General features: G+C 39.8%; 1 protein-coding gene and 1 long non-coding RNA gene across 2 annotated transcripts in view; one reads left to right on the top strand and one right to left on the bottom strand.

Annotated features, from left to right (window-relative positions):
- The window catches only part of LOC118913564 (uncharacterized), a 60,864-nt gene that overhangs the window by 32,427 nt on the left and 4,590 nt on the right, over nt 1-23,847 (top strand). Inside the window, exon 3 of the long non-coding RNA XR_005025252.2 lies at nt 21,033-21,514. This is a non-coding gene — a long non-coding RNA (uncharacterized LOC118913564). The remainder of the gene's footprint in view (nt 1-21,032; nt 21,515-23,847) is intronic.
- Nucleotides 21,509-23,847, bottom strand: part of TECTA (tectorin alpha) — a 63,398-nt gene continuing 61,059 nt past the window's right edge. The window contains exons 21-23 of the mRNA XM_036887626.2: nt 23,754-23,841; nt 23,337-23,453; nt 21,509-22,752 (exon numbers count right to left, since the gene is read on the bottom strand). Of these exons, the coding sequence (XP_036743521.2) occupies nt 22,652-22,752; nt 23,337-23,453; nt 23,754-23,841 (306 nt within the window). The 3' untranslated portion in view covers nt 21,509-22,651. The remainder of the gene's footprint in view (nt 22,753-23,336; nt 23,454-23,753; nt 23,842-23,847) is intronic.

Below are 23,847 nucleotides of genomic sequence, written 5' to 3'. Positions count from 1 at the left end.
AAAGCTTTATGAACTTAAGGTAAGAAGGGATTTCTTCAAACACACAGATGCCACCAACCATCAACAGATAAGCTATATTAAAATTAAGAAAGTGTGTTCCTTACAAGAAAATAGAGTAACAGTAGGTCACGAATTGGGAGAAGATATTTTAAACACATATAATCATGAAGATTAGAGTCCAGAATATAAAAGAATTCTGAGTCCAAAAGAGTGATAATTAGAAAAAGGAGCAACATACACAGAGATGGCACCGAAGAAACAAAAACGACTCACAAATCCATATAAAGATACTTTCCCTTAACAGTAATCAAGAAATGTAAATCCAGAACATCAGATACTGTTTCACATGGGATGGAATGACAAAAATAAAAAAGTTTTATAAAACCAGATGTGGTCAAGAAGACAGAACAATGGAAGCTCTCATTCATTGTTAAAAGAGCAAATGGAAAAAATCACTTTGGGAAACTATTGGCATTACTTTGTAAAGTCGAACATCCCATGACCCATCCTGGATACATACCTTGAGAAAAAACAGTGTGCATGGTGGTAGCATTGTTTGCAATATAATAATTCTTTAAAAACCTGGATGTATTTCAAATGTCCTTCTATAACAGAATGGTAAATCAATGGTGGGTTATTCCTCTAATGGGATACTGGAGACACATCAGCATGGATTAACCTCAAAATGACAGTGTTGAGGGAAAAAAGCAAGTCAGTAAATATATACAGTATGATCCATCTTATATACAGGTTGAACAAAGGCAAAAGGAAGTAATTTGTTGTTTAGGGATACACATATATAGGTGGTAAAGTTATAAGGGGAAAAGATGAATGATTAAAAAGGTAATAGTTACCTTGAGAAGGGTTATGAGCATAGATTTGACTGGGGAGGTCCATACGAGGAGACTTCAAGATACTAGTAATAATCTGTTTTGACCTATGTGGTTGGTACATTAGTGTCCAGTTTATTATAATCCTTATCTTTACATTCTCTCTTATTTATGTGATATATTTCACCACAAAAATTTTAATTAAACACAGTTCTACAATGTGAGTATTTGGACATTGTCTTTGATTATTTATAGACATGCATCTTAAAGCTTGTCAATAAAGTAGATGTCATGTTCATAAGCAAAAATAACATTAGGACTAAAAACCTTACCTGTCTGCTGGTATTTGCCTGATGATTATAGAATTCCTGGGTAAGTATCTAAACTTTTCAAAAATAATGAAGCTTATTCTATCACTTTGCTCCTACTAAGATATTACTGCATAATTATTTAAAACCTCATCCTTTTACAATTTGTGTGTGCTTTATAATATACATAATATGTTAGTAAACTAGTCCTGATATCTAACTTGTGCATGAATACAAATACTAAATTGTGGAGACATGCTCAAAAAATGTCTTACTGAGTGGGGAGTGAAAACATTTGGAGGACCACTGCTCAAGAAATCCTCGGGATGCATCTCTCTAACTGGAGGTGTCTAGGAGTCCCTAGGCACATGTTTAAAATGCTGTGCCCTGGACACAACCCCCAGGACTGTGATTAAGTTAATATGGAGAAGGACCCAGAACATGCATTTTTAATACACCCTCCATGCTATTCTGATACAAAGAGCTCACCTGCCACAATTTTGCTCTAAGTTTACACAACAATTAAGCCACATCTTTAGAGAGCTGTGTCCCAGACTGTGCAGAAAGGGTACTGAACTGAACTTCAGCATAATGCCATTGACTTGCACTGAGGGGCTCTGTAAGAAAGAAACAGCCCTTTTAAATCCATGCCAGCAACTAGAATGAAGATATAATTGATGATATAATATAAGCAGAAGGCAGAGCATAGAACCTAGTACAGAGTGAGTACTCAGTAAATGGTGGTGTCTTATTGTTACCATTCTGTATTGGGTATTCTTTCTCCTATGAGTGCACCGAGGAGCAAATTCCTTCTGTTTTTAGTATAGGGAAGAATTATGTTATTCTGTATCATGTGACAATTTGATGGTCTGCTTCTTAGTTCCATTTACTTTGAAACTTAGTTTAAATGGGTGTCACAGCTGACAACATTACTTCCCAGGGATCTGTAGAACCCAGTAGAAGTGAAACATTAGCTGGACTTACTACATAATTATACCTATTTTTTTCTATCTCATTGACCAATTATCCTAAGCAGACAATTGAGTGACTTTGGGGTTGTTTACTAAGCATCTTAGAACCAAAGAAGTGGCTCTTCCTTAGCAACTCTGTAGGATTTCATGACATGTAGAAAAAACATCTAATTTTTCATACCATTATGTATTCTTACCCTTTTTTCTCACCTACTTCCAAATAACCCTATTCTTTTGGTTATTTCTACATTCCCACTACTGCCTTAAAGAGCTGTTGCATACACCGGGAGGAAGGGAAGGGAGAGAGTGGGAGTGAATCGGAGCCTGGGTGAGAGGAGGAGAAATGGAGAGAGAAGGGACCAGGGTGTTAGCTCTTCTCGGCCCCAGGGCAGCATCAGAACTGGGGATCAAGGGTCCCATTCATCTTACAGTCTTTCATGTTCATTTCTCTTTCTCTTTCCTAGATATTCATCCACTAACCCTATACTCCTTGGGTAAATACTAACAATAAGCTCTTCTGTAGAGAATTACCTGTTCTTTTTGCTTGTAGAGCAGTCTCCATGGCACCATATAAACTTTGAGATATATCTTTATAATTAATTGGGGAAATTTCCAAGTGTTCAGTTTAGAGAACCACAGAGGAGTGATCCTGCTTCCGTGTCTCTTGGATTCTTTTTGTAAACTTAGAAAATTTACTTTAATCTTAAAATTCTCATTGGTTGAATTTTCATAGGCTAAAGTAATTTTCAGTCCAACAGGCCTTAACAGACCTTTGCAAGGACCACTATTTTGTAGAGGCTTCTACTCTTAAATGCTAGTTAAGAGCAAATTTTCACTTTATATTTCTACCAGCTGATACCTTTGGCAAAACTATCCAATTGTAATAATAATAATGGGTCTGAAATGAGGGTGTTTACATAATCTTTAATAAAATGAAAACTGCTTATTTTCTTTTCATTAATGCTTCACTGTTTTTAATAGCTTTTAATTTCTCATGCCTTTTTGGGAAGCCTGCATGCCTGATAATTTTCCTTTTTAAATGGTACTTCAGCATTCAGAAACACCAGCAAATTCTTTGGAGAATATTCCCATAGAGGTAGCTATAAGAACACTTTTATAGTAAGTGGGCTGGTATTTGTAAGATGTTAATAACTGCTGATTTGGTCCCTCCCCAGATTGCAGTTAAAATTAACTGGGGGAAAAAACCCACTCCTCCACTTCATAGAACAACCACATTGTATTAGGGAATGGTAGACAAGGAAAACAGGTTTTGAAGTAATTCATAGTATCCTCTCATTGACCTTGCAAAGTAGTGTTTTACCGCAAGAAAAATGTATTCTCATACCTTTTAAATGACTTCTAATGTCACTAAGGAAAAAGAAATAGTAAAAGCCAATTTAACTGGCATTCTTATAAACACAATTCTCTACTAGCTTCTCTCCTGCCCATTTGCAATACAAGGATAATTGAAGACTTTGAAATAATGAAGATAGAGAAAAACCCTATTATACACTTATTACACACAGAGCCCTGTGATAAGTGGCCTTGATTTGTTATTTCACTAAATACTCTGAAAGCCATAGGGGAGAAGTAACAGTAACCCTCTTTTATAGATTTTGTAGTTTCTCAGAAAGATTAAATAATTGGCCTAACATCTCCTCACACTCAAAATGGGGGCCCCTGTGCCACTTGAAATATTGTCCTCCCTTGGTATCAGTCACACTTTGCTCTTGAGGTTTCTTTGGCGTTTTCTGGCTATTTCTGTTTCCTTTAGTAATTTCTCCCTCTCCCTAATCCAAAATTTTGATCCTGTGGTTTCTCAGGCCCCTTGAAATTGAGGTCCCTTTCATTTATTTTTTTCTCTTTTCTCTCAATTCTGTCTTATGCTTAAAATGGCATCTAAATGAATTGATTCCTATATGTGGTTTATCACCAGCCCAGCCTAGTCGGACGTGTTCCCGTCATGTGTCTTGCTGCCTACTTGACACCTCTTCTTGGATCGCTGGCAGGCATCTCATGTTCACATGTACAAAACCGAACACTTGACTCTCTCTCTGAAACCATTTCTAAGTTTTTCCATCTCAGTAAATGACATCACCAGCTCTCCAGTTGTACAAATCAGAAGCAGTTTTGATTCCTGTCTTTCTTCAGCCTCGATTCCTGACTTAGCCCCATTGCTTCTTCCTCCAAACTGCAGCCCCACACCCTCCATTTCCTCCCGTAGCCTCTGTCCCTGAGCTTTTGCCAGCAATCCAGCCCTGACCTCATACAACCCTCGTTCTCCCTGCTTCCTCTCTTTCTATCTCCAAATCCTTCCTCCATATAGTATTTGGAATTATTTTTTAACTGTAAATGGGGAGCAAGATGACTTTCAGGGCAATAAAACTATTCTGTATAAAGCTGTAATGATGGGTACGTGTCATCATACATTTGCTAAAACTCACAGAACATACACCCAGAGGGAACCTAATGTGCGCTATGGACTCTGGGTGATAATGTGCTAATGTAGGTTCATTGACTGTAACAAATCCACCCTAACATCCCCTCCCCTAACATCCTCCCTTGCAGCAAATGCTCCCCCCAACACCACCCCCACCATCCCTGCTTGGTTCCTTCATTCCCCTCAAACCTTGGCTGGAATGACACCATCTCAGGCCTGCTCAGCCACTGTGTCCAAATGAACGCCCCACCCCCAGGTTCCCTGTGACATCCTGTTTGTTTTCTTCATAGGACTTTTCTCCATTGGAAGAAGTTTGCCTGTTTATTACTGTTCTTCCCCACGAAACTACGAATCCTGTGAGGACAGGGCCAAATCTGCTCTCACTTAGCACTGTTGATCTAACACCTGGCACAAAGTGGGGACTCGGTCAAGATTTGATGGCTGAATGAAGGCAAAACTAGGATTCAAACCCAGAATCTATCTGACTTCAAGTCTGTGCTCTGAGCTAGTATGCTACCAGTAAGATTCATGTTCAGTGGAATTTTAGTGTAAAATTTAGTATAAAAACCTAAAATTTAAAAAAATTTGGTAATCCATATGATAACCCTGAAATGGCAGTAAGTAGTTGATTGGCCTCCGTCCTCCAAACAGAGTGAGGATGGATGACATAAAGGAGGTCATACGTGGCATTTTGTTTACTGAGATGCCCAGACGAGACCCCAGGCAATGCCTCTTTCAGCTGCATCAAATACTCCATGAAATCAGATAAAGTGACTCTGGGCAAGTTACTTAACATCTTTAACCACTGTTTCTTCATCTATAAAGTAAGGAAATAACTCTTTTAATGGCTCATTTAAGACTAAAGGAAATAATAGAGTAAAAGGCCTCACCACAAGGTTATATATGGTATGTGAATCAAAACAGTTTCTTTAAAAAAAGAGTCTTAATTCTTCAGTTGACTGAAACACTCTAATCTTTAGAGTTAACTAACCACGGTTCCTTTTTAAACTATTTCTACAATCAGACATGCTCAGAGGAGCCAGACTGACATGCCGAGTCATCAGAGCCTAAGGATACCAGGAGGAAACGGTCAGGGAGCTGCCTGTACGAGGACTCTTCGAAACCCACAGGGAAGGGCTCAGGCTGGATGAGCCAGGTTCTAAGTGTCCAGTGTGTTTACACTTTATTGCAAAGGACAACCGCAGTCCCGGTTCGAAGTCAGTGCTATTCTTGGAATTTGTCTTTAGCTCATGAGTTTAGATTTTCCACTAAGGTGCACCCCTGAGGAATACACACGAATAGAGCAACATACATGTTTGTTTCTAAATTACTTTGAAGGAGATGTTTGATTCAGTTCATTGATTCTGCCTAAAACAACAAGTGAAAAAACACTAATATTTAGGGATGGGAATTTTTCTTTTTTTTCTTCTTGCCTCAGAAGACTTTTCTCTCTAGTATCTGCCAAGCACTCTATGTCATGTGGCTTAATGAAAGTCTTGGGTTCCATTTCTCTCTGAGATCAGACTGAGAAGACCATATTTCTTCCATAAGAAAAACCTCAGAATTTCCTTTCTGTCTCTCAGGTCTTGCATGTTATCATGACAAACTAGACAAGCTGGCAGGGGAAGCCAGGGAATTTTTTGAGAATCTGAAAACATAAAAAATGGAGTTGAATGGATTTTGAACAATAGATTCCTAGTGCCATCTAACTCAGGAGAAATTAAATAGAGGTTTTGCTAAATACTTACATATTTTAGAGAAGGAAAGCTTAGAGTAAATACTCCTGCAAATTTTAAGATTCATCATATGAGATTCTGTCCTTGCAACTCAACCTGAGACCTTACATTTCTACACACACACACACACACACACACACACACACCTGTAGAATTAGTGGAAACTTAGCTGCCCTTAACGACTGGGACTCAGGCAAAAGGGAAAGGCCAAGGGCACAGTTTTACCACATTCGAGATCATTATTGGTGTTTCTTATGTATATTATAGATTGGCTTTAATGTTTATTTACCTATAGTTCAATGTAATCAGTTCAGTTTTTTTTTAATTTACAAAATCAAGCATTTATCCCAAAGGTAATTGCATCAAGACACTTTGTTCTTTTCTTTACATGAGTTTAGTGTCTACAAAGAATATTTTATTAAATTCAAACTTTCTTCCTCAGGGTATGCCTGTCTTCACATTTCATTTCTTGGTTCTGGATTCTATTAGATTTTTACTCACTGAATTAAACCTGAGGGTGTCATTGTTCTTCTTGTGGTATTTTCAAATATTTCAGAAAGAGAATTAAGATCATTTTCTCCTACCTTTTGATAAAATCTGCTTGGGAGTTTTAGTAACAACAAACTTCCCTTTGTTGGGGTGGGGACACTTCAGGAAGCAGGAGAATGCCTTCATAGTGATCTGTGATCTGCCCAGCTTGGCGCCCTCAAGCCCCCATGAGCTGTAAGGGCCAGCCCAAGCCCTCTGCACTCTCCCTGCCACCTTGTCACATTCCTGGAAGGAAATACCCCTTGTCCCACCCTCACAGAACTAAAAAGTCACACCACTCTCGTTTTGTAACCCACATGCATTTACATTCTTCGAGAGGAAAAAACCCAGAATAGGATTGGAATAAATAATTGAGAAACTGGTGAAAATGCTTGCCTTTTCAGTTGTTTATACAAATAAAATCACCATAGCAGCAGCCTTGGCCAGTGAACAATGACTCAAGCTCATGTTTTGGAGGTTGCATTTCATGAACCCGCTTCTAAGACGAGACTGAAAGATGAGAAGTTTTGTCGTTTTTGTTATTGTTTCTGTGACTTAAGAACCCCAGAATGATACTTTCTGATAGAAGACTTATAAATACAGCCACATTTGATTATGAAATATTTCTAATCGCCACCCAATTTTAAGTTCTGTGTTCCATCCTCCCCATAAGCATGGAAAACCCTAAGGCAGTGGGGATAGGAGAGTTGACACTGATGTGGCTGTGATGTCTCTTGGCTTCTGTGAGTCACTGGTGTCTCTTTGGGGATCTACCAGGAAAGCTGACTTTTGATGAATTTGTGTTCCTGGAATATTGTGCCTGGAAATAACAACAAAGTCCTCATGTGTTGTGACTGTCAGAAACTGCTTTTCCTAAAATAAAAAGCATTTCAAATTGTATGATGATGTTATTTCTCTATGATTTAGGCAGCCTTGAGCTTTCAGGGCCATTTTCTTAAAAAAAACTACATTTACACTGATTGCAGTTATTGAGTAAATTGTTCACTGTGGTCCAAGGAGATGTTTCAGATGGAGGGACTAAGATTGCTCTCCTTCTATTGACTTAGTTCTTGGATTCCACTTAAAGTTAACTAACAAAAGTAGTTTTTTAAGAAAAGAACCAGGGTAAAAATACAATTAGAATATGCTTAACACATGGGACATGTGAACAAAATCCACAGTAGCCAAGCATCTCTAGATTCTGCTAAGCTCGAATTAATATTCAGAGTACTGGCACGACTCTTCTCATTTTGTGCCTTGAATATTCTGATACAACACCTAGATGTTTTCACAGTATATGTTCAGTTATTTTTGCCTTGTCGAATTAGTTTGCCAAATTGCTTTCTGATCAAGACTTCTCAGGAAAGCAAACCTCCTCCCTTGCCTGGAGGTAGATAGTCCTTAACAGCATTCTGCAGTCATCAGCACAGGGACTGGTGGCTGGTGTGGTTGAATACACACGTGTAATACCTTGATTCGATTGATCCATGTAGATACGTGAACTCCTTTTAAGGACCAGGACAGCCAGTTGCATTAAGAATGTTTATGACAGGTAAGAGGAAAATACCAGGGGCCATGCATATTCTGCCTTTGGTTAACATATAATTAATAGCCTATTTCTATGTGAATATATAGTTTTTAAATGAAAAAAAAATTCTTTGAATTCTGGATAGAACCAATGAAAAGATTTTGTAGACCTAAAGTAATTAAATATATTATCCCTTTCAATAAAATAATATATTTTTTCCCAACTACAGTAGCATAATATCAGTGGATTTTTGTACCCTTAACCTAGTCCACAAAGAAATTTAAGAGTTGAGGGCGGAGAAAAAAAGCCAGGATTTTGTAACAAGCTTTCTTTGTTCTTAGAAGGCTTCTTTCATTCTAATATGCCACATTAGAATTTGAAAATTACTAAATTTGCTCACATATATGAATGCGCTCCTGTTTTTCTTTAGTTGGTACTTCATACCATCTATGGTATCACTTCAACTTACACTTTTCCACTAATTGCTCTGTCAAAATGCCGCACGATTTAGGACTGAACAATATTAAATACACACAGGAAAGCATTCGTTATGAAAGAGCGCTGCATGACCACAAGGTATTGTGATTTCATCTACTGACAGACTATCTGAGTTTCAAAACTATTTCACAATCCATATTTTATGCTAACAAATAAAAAAGCTAACCCAGAGGCTACAGGCAAACAGACACAACAAAATGTGCAGTGAACATTCTTCTTCCATTTGTTTCCGTAGCAAACAGAATTTGATTGCTGAATTCTTCATGGAACGACGAGCCTTTTGCGTTTTTTTTTTTTGGAAAATATATACATGTTTTTATTAGAAACTTCCAAGAACTTTTACAGAAAGTGTTTGCACCATTATATACTCTCATCAGCAAGACAAACATTCTAGTTGCCGAACATCCTTTGTAAGACTTAGTATTGTCTACTTTTAAATTTGACCTTTTCTTTTATGCACATTTTGGTATCTCAGTGTGCTTTTAAGTTTTACTTCCCTGGTGATTGTTTGAATATATTTTCATATTCTTTTTGATGCCTTAGGTACCGTCTTTTATGAAATGCTCATTCAAATCTTCTGTCCATTTTTAAATTTAATCAACTGACTATTATTGATTTAAGGGAGTTTTTTAGATATTCTGGATATGAGTTCTTTGATATGTGCATTGTGAATATTTTCTCCAAGTTCATGGCTTGCCTTTGCCCTTTACCAATGTTTCTTTTATGTATAGTGCATTTTTTTTTAAACTTTATTTTATTTTATTTTATTTTTTTGAGAGGGCATCTCTCATATTTATTGATCAAATGGTTGTTAACAACAATAAAATTCTGTATAGGGGACTCAATGCACAATCATTCATCAACCCCAAGCCTAATTCTCAACAGTCTCCAATCTTCTGAAGCATAACAAACAAGTTCTTACATGGTGAACAAGTTCTTACATAGTGAATAAGTTCTTACTTATGTGGTGAACAGTGCAAGGGCAGTCAGATCACAGAAACTTTCGGTTTTGATCACACATCATGAACTATAAACAATCAAGTCAGATATGGTTATTCATTTGATTTTTTTTTTTTTAATAATTATTTTTTATTGAAGGGTAGTTGACACACAGTATTACATTACATGAGTTTCAAGTGTACAACACAGTGGTAGAACATTTATATACATAATTCTAGGTTCCAGCTATCACCCTACCAGGCTGTTACAATATCTTGACTATATTCCTTATGCTATACATTACATCCCGGTTACTTATTTATTTTACCATTGGAAGTCTGTCCTTCTTTTTTTTTTTTTTTGTGAGGGCATCTCTCATATTTATTGATCAAATGGTTGTTAACGACAATAAAATTCTGTATAGGGGAGTCAATGCTCAATGCACAATCATTAATCCACCTCAAGCCTAATTTTCGTCAGTCTCCAATCTTCTGAGGCATAACAAACAAGTTCTTACATGGAGAACAAATTCTTACATAATGAATAAGTTACATAGTGAACAGTACAAGGGCAGTCATCACAGAAACTTTCGGTTTTGCTCATGCATTATGAACTCTAAACAGTCAGTTCAAATATGAATACTCATTTGGTTTTTATACTTGATTTATATGTGGATACCACAATTCTCTCTTTATTATTATTATTTTTAATAAAATGCTGAAGTGGTAGGTAGATACAAGATAAAGGTAGAAAACATAGTTTAGTGTTGTAAGAGAGCACATGTAGATGATCAGGTGTGTGCCTGTAGGCTATGTGTTAATCCAAGCTAGACAAGGGCAATAAAACATCCACGTATGCAGAAGATTTCTCTCAGAACAGGGGGGGTGAGGTTCTAAGCCTCACCTCTGTTGATCCCCAATTTCTCACCTGATGGCCCCCCTGCGACTGTGCCTGTCTTAGGTTGTTCCTCCCTTGAGGAATCTTACCCGTCTCTGGCTAACCAGTCATCTTCCGGGGCCATACAGGGAAATGTAAAGTTGGTAAGTGAGAGAGAAGCCTTATTGTTTGAAAAAGTTAGCTTTTTACTTCTTTGCATATTTATGCCCTGTGGCTTCTATGCCCAGCATTTGTCTTGAGGTATCTTTACCACTTGGAAGAATTATGATACTCGGTAAATTTGATATGAGGCACGAATTCTATTTAAGGGTTGTAATTAGGAAGGAAGAAGAAAAGCTATAGAAGTAGCAGGCGGCAGAAAACATGGGAAGATTGATTATTTCTTTGACATATCTTCTTGTAGAGTAACTTCAGCATGTATAGGTTTTAAGCTACTACTTAAATTGCGCACACACATTAACATAATAGGAGTATAGTTACATAACCAAAGCATATCTGTAATTACCAGCCATCTCCAGTGAAACCAAGAAAACCAGTTAGGCACCTTAGGCATTTGTGAAAACTTATCTATGATATGGTGGATATTGTCCAACTGAACTTGAACAGTCTGAGAGAAATCAGACAAATTAAAACAACCCATTCCTGGGGACTGTTCACATGCCATATGTTCTTTTAACAGTAAATAGTTTTTAGTTGTAAGACTTTGGAGCGCTACAATTTGCACTTCTCCAAATTCTTGGTTGAGTTCCAACAGTATAGATCCAGTCCAATTTGTTGTTTTACTGTATGCACAGGCCAGCTTAGATATCTCCTTCCTCATTCCCATGGCAAGTCCAGGAACTGGTGGGATGAGTGCATCTACAGCTGTAGCAGTGCGTGGATCTTTGTTGGGGTTTTTTGATGATCATCTTCTGGCATGAGTCTTCCAGAGAGTGCAGATGTTGGAAGTTCTTTTTCATATCGTATCTTAGTTCATTTTCGGGGTAGCCCAATTAGGCTTTGATCCTCTGTATAAACACAAACAGACCCTTTGCCTACACTTTTATATGCCCTTTATACCCTTGTGTAGAACTCGTTGGAGGTTACCACACAGGAACTGCCCTTTTTTTTTTTTTTTGCTTTGTTTTTGGTATCACTAATCTACACTTATATGACGAATATTATGTTTACTAGGCTCTCCCCTATACCAGGTCCCCCCTATAAACCCCTTTACAGTCACTGTCCATCAGCATAGCAAAATGTTGTAGAATCACTACTTGCCTTCTCTGTGTTGTACAGCCCTCCCTTTTCTCCTACCCCCCCATGTATGTTAATCTTAATACCCCCCTACTTCTCCCCCCCCTTATCCCTCCCTACCCACCCATCCTCCCCAGTCCCTTTCCCTTTGGTACCTGTTAGTCCATTGTTGAGTTCTGTGATTCTGGTGCTGTTTTGTTCCTTCAGTTTTTCCTTTGTTCTTATATTCCACAGATAAGTGAAATCATTTGGTATTTCTCTTTCTCCGCTTGGCTTGTTTCACTGAGCATAATACCCTCCAGCTCCATCCATGTTGCTGCAAATGATTGGATTTGCCCTTTTCTTATGGCTGAGTAGTATTCCATTGTGTATATGTACCACATCTTCTTTATCCATTCATCTATTGATGGACATTTAGGTTGCTTCCAATTCTTGGCTATTGTAAATAGTGCTGCAATAAACATAGGGGTGCATCTGTCTTTCTCAAACTTGATTGCTGCATTCTTAGGGTAAATTCCTAGGAGTGCAATTCCTGGGTCAAATGGTAAGTCTGTTTTGAGCATTTTGATGTACCTCCATACTGCTTTCCACAATGGTTGAACTAACTTACATTCCCACCAGCAGTGTAGGAGGGTTCCCCTTTCTCCACAGCCTCGCCAACATTTGTTGTTGTTTGTCTTTTGGATGGCAGCCATCCTTACTGGTGTGAGGTGATACCTCATTGTAGTTTTAATTTGCATTTCTCTGATAATTAGCGATGTGGAGCATCTTTTCATGTGTCTGTTGGCCATCTGTATTTCTTTTTTGGAGAACTGTCTGTTCAGTTCCTCTGCCCATTTTTTAATTGGGTTATTTGTTTTTTGTTTGTTGAGGCGTGAGAGCTCCTTATATATTCTGGACGTCAAGCCTTTATCGGATGTGTCATTTTCAAATATATTCTCCCATACTGTAGGGATCCTTCTTGTTCTATTGATGGTGTCTTTTGCTGTACAGAAGCTTTTCAGCTTAATATAGTCCCACTTACTCATTTTTGCTGTTGTTTTCCTTGCCCGGGGAGATATGTTCAAGAAGAGGTCACTCATGTTTATGTCTAAGAGGTTTTCGCCTATGTTTTCTTCCAAGAGTTTAATGGTTTCATGGCTTACATTCAGGTCTTTGATCCATTTTGAGTTTACTTTTGTATATGGGGTTAGACAATGGTCCAGTTTCATTCTCCTACATGTAGCTGTCCAGTTTTGCCAGCACCACCTGTTGAAGAGACTGTCATTTCGCCATTGTATGTCCATGGCTCCTTTATCAAATATTAATTGACCATATATGTCTGGGTTAATGTCTGGATTCTCTAGTCTGTTCCATTGGTCTGTGGCTCTGTTCTTGTGCCAGTACCAAATTGTCTTGATTACTATGGCTTTATAGTAGAGCTTGAAGTTGGGGAGTGAGATCCCCCCTACTTTATTCTTCTTTCTCAGGATTGCTTTGGCTATTCGGGGTCTTTTGTGTTTCCATATGAATTTTTGAATTATTTGTTCCAGTTCATTGAAGAATGTTGCTGGTAGTTTCATAGGGATTGCATCAAATCTGTATATTGCTTTGGGCAGGATGGCCATTTTGACGATATTAATTCTTCCTAGCCACGAGCATGGGATGAGTTTCCATCTGTTAGTGTCCCCTTTAATTTCTCTTAAGAGTGACTTGTAGTTTTCAGAGTATAAGTCTTTCACTTCTTTGGTTAGGTTTATTCCTAGGTATTTTATTTTTTTTGATGCAATTGTGAATGGAGTTGTTTTCCTGATTTCTCTTTCTGTTGGTTCATTGTTAGTATATAGGAAAGCCACAGATTTCTGTGTGTTGATTTTGTATCCTGCAACTTTGCTGTATTCCGATATCAGTTCTAGTAGTTTTGGGGTGGAGTCTTTAGGGTTTTTTATGTACAGTATCATGTCATCTGCAAATAGTGACAGTTTAACTTCTTCTTTACCAATCTGGATTCCTTGTATTTCTTTATTTTGTCTGATTGCCGTGGCTAGGACCTCCAGTACTATGTTAAATAACAGTGGAGAGAGTGGGCATCCTTGTCTAGTTCCCGATCTCAGAGGAAATGCTTTCAGCTTCTCGCTGTTCAATATAATGTTGGCTGTGGGTTTATCATAGATGGCCTTTATTATGTTGAGGTACTTGCCCTCTATTTCCATTTTGCTGAGAGTTTTTAACATGAATGGATGTTGAACTTTGTCAAATGCTTTTTCAGCATCTATTGAGATGATCATGTGGTTTTTGTCTTTCTTTTTGTTGATGTGGTGGATGATGTTGATGGACTTTCGAATGTTGTACCATCCTTGCATCCCTGGAATGAATCCCACTTGGTCATGGTGTATGATCCTTTTGATGTATTTTTGAATTCGGTTTGCTAATATTTTGTTGAGTATTTTTGCATCTACGTTCATCAGGGATATTGGTCTGTAGTTTTCTTTTTTGGTGGGGTCTTTGCCTGGTTTTGGTATTAGGGTGATGTTAGCTTCATAGAATGAGTTTGGGAGTATCCCCTCCTCCTCTATTTTTTGGAAAACTTTAAAGAGAATGGGTATTATGTCTTCCCTGTATGTCTGATAAAATTCCGAGGTAAATCCATCTGGCCCGGGGGTTTTGTTCTTTGGTAGTTTTTTGATTACCTCTTCAATTTCGTTGCTGGTAATTGGTCTGTTTAGATTTTCTGTTTCTTCCTGGGTCAATCTTGGAAGGTTATATTTTTCTAGGAAGTTGTCCATTTCTCCTAGGTTTCCCAGCTTGTTAGCATATAGGTTTTCATAGTATTCTCCAATAATTCTTTGCATTTCCGTGGGGTCCGTCGTGATTTTTCCTTTCTCGTTTCTGATACTGTTGATTTGTGTTGACTCTCTTTTCTTCTTAATAAGTCTGGCTAGAGGCTTATCTATTTTGTTTATTTTCTCGAAGAACCAGCTCTTGGTTTCATTGATTTTTGCTATTGTTTTATTCTTCTCAATTTTATTTATTTCTTCTCTGATCCTTATTATGTCCCTCCTTCTGCTGACCTTAGGCCTCATCTGTTCTTCTTTTTCCAATTTTGATAATTGTGACATTAGACCATTCATTTGGGATTGCTCTTCCTTTTTTAAATATGCTTGGATTGCTATATACTTTCCTCTTAAGACTGCTTTTGCTGTGTCCCACAGAAGTTGGGGCGTAGTGTTGTTGTTGTCATTTGTTTCCATATATTGCTGGATCTCCATTTTGATTTGGTCATTGATCCATTGATTATTTAGGAGCGTGTTGTTAAGCCTCCATGTGTTTGTGAGCCTCTTTGCTTTCTTTGTACAGTTTATTTCTAGTTTTATGCCTTTGTGGTCTGAAAAGTTGGTTGGTAGGATTTCAATCTTTTGGAATTTTCTGAGGCTCTTTTTGTGGCCTAGTATGTGGTCTATTCTGGAGAATGTTCCATGTGCACTTGAGAAGAATGTATATCCCGCTGCTTTTGGATGTAGAGTTCTATAGATGTCTATTAGGTCCATCTGCTCTACTGTGTTGTTCAGTGCTTCCGTGTCCTTACTTATTTTCTGCCCAGTGGATCTATCCTTTGGGGTGAGTGGTGTGTTGAAGTCTCCTAGAATGAATGCATTGCAGTCTATATCCCCCTTTAGTTCTGTTAGTATTTGTTTCACATATGCTGGTGCTCCTGTGTTGGGTGCATATATATTTAGAATGGTTATATCCTCTTGTTTGACTGAGCCCTTTATCATTATGTAGTGTCCTTCTTTATCTCTTGTTACTTTCTTTGTTTTGAAGTCTATTTTGTCTGATATTAGTACTGCAACCCCTGCTTTCTTCTCACTGTTGTTTGCTTGAAATATGTTTTTCCATCCCTTGACTTTTAGTCTGTACATGTCTTTGGGTTTGAGGTGAGTTTCTTGTAAGCAGCATATAGATGGGTCTTGCTTTTTTATCCATTCTGTTACTCTGTGTCTTTTGATTGGTGCATTCAACCCATTAACATTTAGGGTGACTATTGAAAGATATGTACTTATTGCCATTGCAGGCTTTAAATTCGTGGTTACCAAAGGTTCAAGGTTAGCCTCTTTAGTATCTTACTGCCTAACTTAGCTTGCTTATTGAGCTGTTATATACACTGTCTGGAGATTCTTTTCTTCTCTCCCTTCTTATTCCTCCTCCTCGATTCTTCATATGTTGGGTGTTTTGTGCTGTGCTCCTTCTAGGAGTGCTCCCATCTAGAGCAGTCCCTGTAAGATGTTCTGTAGAGGTGGTTTGTGGAAAGCAAATTCCCTCAGCTTTTGTTTGTCTGGGAATTGTTTAATCCCACCGTCATATTTGAATGATAGTCGTGCTGGATACAGTATCCTTGGTTCAAGGCCCTTCTGTTTCATTGTATTAAATATATCATGCCATTCTCTTCTGGCCTGTAGGGTTTCTGTTGAGAAATCTGACGTTAGCCTGATGGGTTTCCCTTTATAGGTGACCTTTTTCTCTCTAGCTGCCTTTAACACTCTTTCCTTGTCCTTGATCTTTGCCATTTTAATTATTATGTGTCTTGGTGTTGCCCTTCTTGGATCCTTTCTGTTGGGGGTTCTGTGTATTTCCGTGGTCTGTTTGATTACTTCCTCCCCCAGTGTGGGGAAGTTTTCAGCAATTATTTCTTCTAAGATACTTTCCATCTCTTTTCCTCTCTCTTCTTCTTCTGGGACCCCTATAATACGGATATTGTTCCTTTTAGATTGGTCACACAGTTCTCTTAATATTGTTTCATTCCTGGAGATCCTTTTGTCTCTCTCTATGTCAGCTTCTATGCGTTCCTGTTCTCTGATTTCAATTCCATCAATGGCCTCTTGCATTCTATCCATTCTGCTTATAAACCCTTCCAGAGTTTGTTTCATTTCTGCGATCTCCTTTCTGGCATCTGTGATCTCTTTCCGGACTTCATCCCATTTCTCTTGCGTATTTCTCTGCATCTCTGTCAGCATGTTTATGATTCTTATTTTGAATTATTTGTCAGGAAGACTGGTTAGGTCTGTCTCCTTCTCTGGTGGTGTCTCTGTGATCTTTGTCTGCCTGTAGCTTTGCCTTTTCATGGTGATAGGAATAGTCTGCAGAACTGGGACGAGTGACGGCTGGAAGGACTTCCTTTCTTGTTGGTTTGTGGCCTTCCTCTCCTGGGAGAACAGCGGCCTCTAGTGGCTTGTGCTGCGCAGCTGCGCGCAGACAGGGTTTCTGCTTCCTGCCCGGTTGCTATGGAGTTAATCTCCGCTGTTGCTGTGGGCGTGGCCTGGCTCGGGCAGCTGCTCCAAAATGGTGGTGTCGCGTTGGAGCAGGAGCGGCTGGGAGGCTATTTATCTCCGTAAGGGGCCTCCCTGCTCCCTGCAGCCCAGGGGTTAGGGTGCCCAGAGATCCCGGATTCGCTACCTCTGGATTAAGTGGCCCGCCCTGCCCCTTTAAGACTTCCAAAAAGCACCCGCCAAAACAAAACAACGACCACAAAAAAAAACAAGAAAAAAAAAATTTTTTTAATTAAAAAAAAAAAATAATTTTTAATTAAAAAAAAAAAAGGTGGTCGTTCGTTTTTCTTTATTCTCCGGTGCCAGCCTCAGGCCTCTGCTCACCGGTCTTTCTGCCCTGTTTCCCTAATATTGGGGTCCCTGTCCCTTTAAGACTTCCAAAAAGCGCTCGCCAAAACAAAGCAGCAAAAAAGCAAAAAAAAAAAAAAAATGGTCGCGCGCTTTTCTTATGTCCTCTGTCGCCCAGCCTCCAGTGCCTGCTCACTGTTCTTGCTGCCCTGTTTTCCCAGTATCGAGGGCCCTGCACTCTGGCCCGGATGGCGGGGGCTGGGTGTTCGGCAGTCCTGGGCTCCGTCTCCCTCCCGCTCTGCCTGCTCTTCTCCCGCCGGGAGCTGGGGGGAGGGGCGCTCGGCTCCCGCGGGGCCGGGGCTTGTATCTCACCCCCTTCGCGAGGCGCTGGGTTCTCTCAGGTGTGGATGTGGTCTGGATATTGTCCTGTGTCCTCTGGTCTTTATTCTAGGAAGGGTTGTCTTTGTTATATTTTCATAGATATATGTTGTTTTGGGAGGAGATTTCCGCTGCTCTACTCACGCCGCCATCTTCCGCCCCTCCCCTTCGCCTTTTGCGTTTTATTTCTATCCATGGACACAGAGATCTGTCCCTCTGTCATGGAGATGTTGTCTTATGTGAGAGTCATATTTCAGCAAACATAATTAACCCATCATGAAGGGAGCCTTCTATTAGTCAGACCAGACTTACTGCTGTTGTGCTTTCAATGCTATGAAAGTATTTCACATTCTGCTGGGGGAAAAGAAAGACCACTAAATATTTCATGGGCTTTTCTTGATCAGATTGCTTCTTTCTCAACATTTTAGAGAGAGACTTAATTTTTCCTGACAGCTATTTTTGTCAACCTTGAGAGAAATAGATATTAAGGGCAAAATTTGTATGGGATGCCAAGAGCTGGTATTTTCCTGGAATGATGCTTACTGTGTGCATAAAAATAAATCTCACACTGTTCTCCAGAAAGTGTCCTTGACATTTGATGTGTTCGCTAAAGCTGTGTTCTGGTAATGTTCTGCATCTAAGGTTTCGAGGATGGGGAGAAATCATGTTTTGACTGGTGTGGTTCAATATACATTTGGATTTCCTGCAAGAGAACGCTAGAGGGAGCTGTTGGATTTTCTTTTCCACCAGGTGGTGCTGCAGATTCCCGGTACCAGGGCAACTGGGAAATGCCATCCTGCTCTCCTAACCAGGACCAAATTGCAGTGACATATTTGTGTAGATGGGTGTAGGAATCCCCCAGAGACCTAGGAGAGATGCTGGAAGGTGCAGAATGGGGTAGATGTTAAATTAATTCAGAATTAGTAAATAAGTAATTCTTCATTACCCTTAATCGGCATGATTGTCGTCTTTTGATAATTAATTCCTTCAGTTGAAAGATATTTTATTAGGGTTCAAGCTCCCACTAAATGTCAGATGGTTCTAAAAATAGCTATAATATTAGACAATGTGAAACAATTAGTGCTCTCAAGTTTTGCCATTAAGATTTTGAGTAGTGCACATACCTACTTATGGGTTAAGAAACCAAATACAGAATTGCCAATGGGTAGAAATGCCAGACCCCAAGATGTTGTTTCTTTTGATACAGATGAATAGCAAGTTAATAAGATTCCCAATTAACTTCCTTTTTAAACCTTTGCTAAGCATTTGTCACTTCGCCCCCTGGCAACCCCCCCCCCCCCACCATCCCTTCCTTGAAGCAAATCTTTTTGAGTGGCAGGAAAAGGCAATGTTCTGGAGTTACTTAAAAAATACTCTCCTATGGTTTGCATTTGTAGAGTGTCATTTTATAACATAAGAATATGTGAGAAGAAGCTTAATGTTCTCATTTTATAGAGAGTAAAGTTAGGGTGTTGTGATAGAGAATGATTTGTTTCAGGCAGGGAACGAGCAGGAGAGTCAGAATCATCTTCTAGTTCCACGTTTTAGACCACAAAGGCACCTATTGGTTTCTAGTTCTGCAGAAGTATTTCTCCTTAACACATACAGGAGTGATTGACTCAAAGATAGAGAGGCAGTGGTGACCACACATTTCCAGGTCTTCTGCCTTCCAGGCTTATGGGAAGTTTGCACTGGAAGTTAAAGTCATGTAACTTGCTTTGCACAATGAAATGGGAACTGTAGTGATATGAGTCCCTTCTGGGGTGTGATTCTCCACACTCTCCCCTCTTCCTGAGGTGGATCCCAAAGCCTTGTATCGACCCAGTGGCATCAAAAGATAACAACGTCTGAAGAAATAACAAGTGCTGGTGATGATGTGGAGAAAGGAAATCCTGTGCACTATTGGTGAGAATGTAAACTGGTGCAGCCACTATGGAAAACAGTATGGAGGTTCCTAAAAAAATTAAAAAAAGAACTATCATATAATCCAACAGTTTCACTTCTGGGTATTTATCCAAAGGAAATGAAAACAATAACTCGAAAAGATAGCTACACCCCCACGTTCACTGCAGCATTATTTACAATAGCCAAATATGGATGCAACCTAAGTGTCCATCAATGTATGAATGGATAAAGAAAATGTGATATATACATTGGAATATTATTCAGTCACAAAAAAGGAAATCCTGCCATTTGTGACAACATGGATGGGCTTTGAGAGCATTGTGCTAGATGAAGTAAATCAGAGAAAGACAAATAGTACATAATCTCACTTATACACGGACTCCTAAAAAAATGAGCTCATAGATACAGAGAACAGATTGGTTGTTACCAGAAATGGGGGTTAAGGAGTGGGCTTAATGAGTATAAGGTATCAACTTCTAATTATAAAATAATTAACTCCTGGGGATGTAATGGACAACCTTGTGACTACAGTTAACAGTACTGTGTTGTATATTTGAAATTTACTAAGAGAGTAGATTTTGAAAGTTCTCATCACAAGAAAAAAAATGTGTGACTATGGACAGTGATAGATGTTAATTAGACTTGTGTTGATTATTTCCCAATATATACTCATACTGAATCATTATGTTGTACACCTAAAACTAATAGAAGTTATATGTCAATTATATCCCAATAAAAAAACATGTGGTTCTGACACAGGAACAGCAATATAAACCAATACAAGAGAATCGAGAGCTCATAAACAGAGCCACAGAGACTGAAACTTGATACATGATAAAGGTGGTACTATAGTTCTATGGGGAAGGGATAATGGTTCGATAAATTCTTCTGAGAAAGAAAAAGGAGATAATGAACTCTCCATCGACCTCTGTCCCAGGGTGAGAGTGAGGATCAGGGCTGCTGGCATGAGCAAGAAAGAAACCTTAGTTGTTTAAGCCACCAAGATTCTGCCATTTTCTGTTAGGGCACCACAACCTAGCTTATCCTGATGACAGACCAGTTACACATGTCAACCAGCTGAGAAGACCAAAGACCAAGAATTACAGTGTGGCAAGAAAGGATTTAATTTAAAAGCTTAAAAAAACCAAAATTATAGTCTTTAATTTAGAAAATTCTGTTGACTTTTTTATGAAAATCAATAGAGAGAAGCCATTAAATATTAAAACATTTCCTTTGTATGTTTTTAGTTCAGATTCACCTCAGGAAACCAAGTACAAAATAAACAAGACGTTCTGATGTTCAGCTCGGAATCTGACTGTGGAAACCTAAACCACGCAACTGCGCGAGCGAGAACGGCAGTAGCTCTGCCCCTTCTGCTCTCGAAGTGGGTGCCGTCTGCAGCTGAGGTTTGTGCACGAAAGCAGAACACAAGCGTGACACCAGTTTCTGTCTCAAGAGGAAGAAGTATTATGCCTCACCTAGAATAGATGATTTCATTCCTTAATCCATCTCAACGTTCAGCATTTTCCCAAAGGATCGTAAGATGTCCGGGTTGAAGCAGATGCATGTTTTTCTCCATCAATACCAATTGTCCTCTTAGCCAGAGAGCATGTGACTGCCAAGACACGCTAGAATTTGTTGACCCTCCCAGAGGGCTGGAAGAGCAAAGCAGCTCATCTGCACCCCATTTCTTCAGCCTGGTGGCAGTGTGACACAGTGCCTCTCACAGGTAAGCAACAGGAACCGTGCCCACACCCCATCCGATGACGCTAAGGATTTCTGCTCGGTTTTTCACAGAGTTCCCCAAAAAGTACAAAAATGCCATTAGCTTAAATCCAAAAACAACTTCAAAATAAACTTGAAGTGGCTTTTACTTTGATTTTGCCCTTAGAAGGAGAGGCACTATGGGGATATATTTAGCAGGCCCTCCATTTGTAGTTAATTACACTAAATGTGTGTTGATGTACTACGTGCAAACGAGGAGGCTGCCTGCTTCTCTTCTGCAGGCACCTGAATGCCCCGCTAATGCTCTGTAAGCACACGCGAGCAGTCAACGTAACAAAATGTGCTACAGCTCTGCCAGTGGGCCTGCCTCGTGTGGCTGCTGCTGCTTTTTAACTCAGAGCATGCTATCAGTATGCAGAGCTTAGTAAGAATGATTCCAGCCACCAGTAATGAGAATACTTGAACACAAAGTTTATTTAAGCAAAAAACACATTAAAAATTATTTGGTTGGTTTGTGAAAGAACAGGTTTGGGTCTGAGGGGGTAAGATTGGTGACAGGGGCGTGTTCCCCAGGTCTGCAAACAATATACGCAGTGGTCAGGCTGCCGTGGCAAGGATGGAGGACACGAAGGTACAGAAAGAACTCATCATGAACAGAAGGGAGCAACACATGCATATCGTGGGTCAGGCACTTCCAAACATCGGAAAGACTCCATAGAGGGAGCCGAGCCTTCCGGTCACTGCTGGAAGGTTCCAACGGGCCCTCTCTCTGTAAAAACTGATCCAGAAACAACACTGGGTTGACAGATTTCTCTGGTCAGCTTTCCGATCAGACATCTCTAACCAGAAATTTTTCCATTACTGTTTTTTTAGGTGAATCATAGTTTCTGGTGGAAACTGTTTTGGAAATTTTAGGCAAGATATATGCTTTCCACGACAGGCTTTTAGGAGCCCCATTGCATACTCTGAAAGAGGAGCTTGGAATTCCACTCATTTCTGGAACTCTGACCGTTTAAGGCAGGCGGTATCACGTTGTGAAGCTGGACACTGTCAAAGAGGTTTTGACTTAAGGGCACACACCTTTTTATCCTACAGGGAACTGAACTAAATGACAGTACTTTATATAGCAACCTGGAGTTGATTATGAGGTTGTGCCTGATTGATAGACAAAATGCCACAATGAAATCTGGGTCATGATGAGAAGCAGCATCCAAACTTGAAGTTCAATGGAGGAATCAGAGGCTGTGAACAGAGGGGAACATAGTAAGCACTACGGGGGTTAAAAAAAAAAAAGAGCCTGTTTGATAGGCATCAGGTATGAGACATCATTGCAGTCCTCAACTGAGAAAACGGGACCCACTTTCCTAATTGCCGAGAACCCACTTTATCCAAAAGGCCCTGACTGGGCAGCAGAGAAGTGGACCCAACCTTCAGTGGACCCCCACTAACTCCTGGGGGCTCGGGGAGACCAGGCACTAAGGCTGTTGCAGAAATTCTCGTGTGTTGGCGCAAATGCCCCAGTCCCAGCCACAGCCCAGGTAGACTCGGCGGGCAGGTTTAAGGCCAATGCGTGGTCCTTCAGTGGCTGGCCAACATTTTTTGTCATTAAGTTACCTTCATCTTTTAGATAAAAGACCAGGGACCCAAAGGTTTAAGAAAACCAAAATGGTGCTAGCATTCCTTGGGCGTTTTCCCCATCTTCCCTTCTTAATGCCTGGAATTCTCAGAGGTCAGCTGCTGACTGGATGGGTGGCACACAGGCATGTCTGCCTCTGAGGGCGAAGAACTTCCTGTGTCCCCGCTGCCGGCCCTGATGGCCCCGTTACCTCTGCAGCTCCTGCCGTCCTCCTGCAGGGTTCCTGTCACACAGCTACACAGAGGCCCATCCACCCGGCTTGTGCAGATTTGCTCACACCCCCCGTTGTCCTCACACCAGTCCAGCCCTGAAAAAGAGCCATGGGTCAAATCAGCAGCAGACAGTTCAACTCTTTAGCTCCCACCTAAGGACCAGGCTTTAAAGAACCAGACAAAGAAAAGTCCAATGCTCATGTGAGTTTTTAAGAGTCAGTGAAAAGATTTCATTCCACTGAAGGCAGCTGGCAGTCTTCACAAACTGGTGTCCCCAAACCGGTGTCCTCAACCTCCGGTTTCACATCATAGGTGAAACAGACCCAAGAGTTAGCCCAAACCTTCAAATCCCATTGTTTTAATAATTTATATTGTGTTTTTGGGAACATACGTACTTTTTCTCCTAATAGGTCCCACTGAAATGATCTGTTCTTTAGGTTCTTTGGTATAATCTGTGGCAATCCTGGAATTTTGTGGGCAATTCTGAAA

Source organism: Manis pentadactyla, chromosome 13, assembly GCF_030020395.1.
Source record: "Manis pentadactyla isolate mManPen7 chromosome 13, mManPen7.hap1, whole genome shotgun sequence".
Classification (NCBI taxonomy): Eukaryota; Metazoa; Chordata; class Mammalia; order Pholidota; family Manidae; genus Manis; species Manis pentadactyla.
Note: the sequence above shows the minus strand (reverse complement) of the source record. Positions and strands in the feature narration are given on the sequence as shown.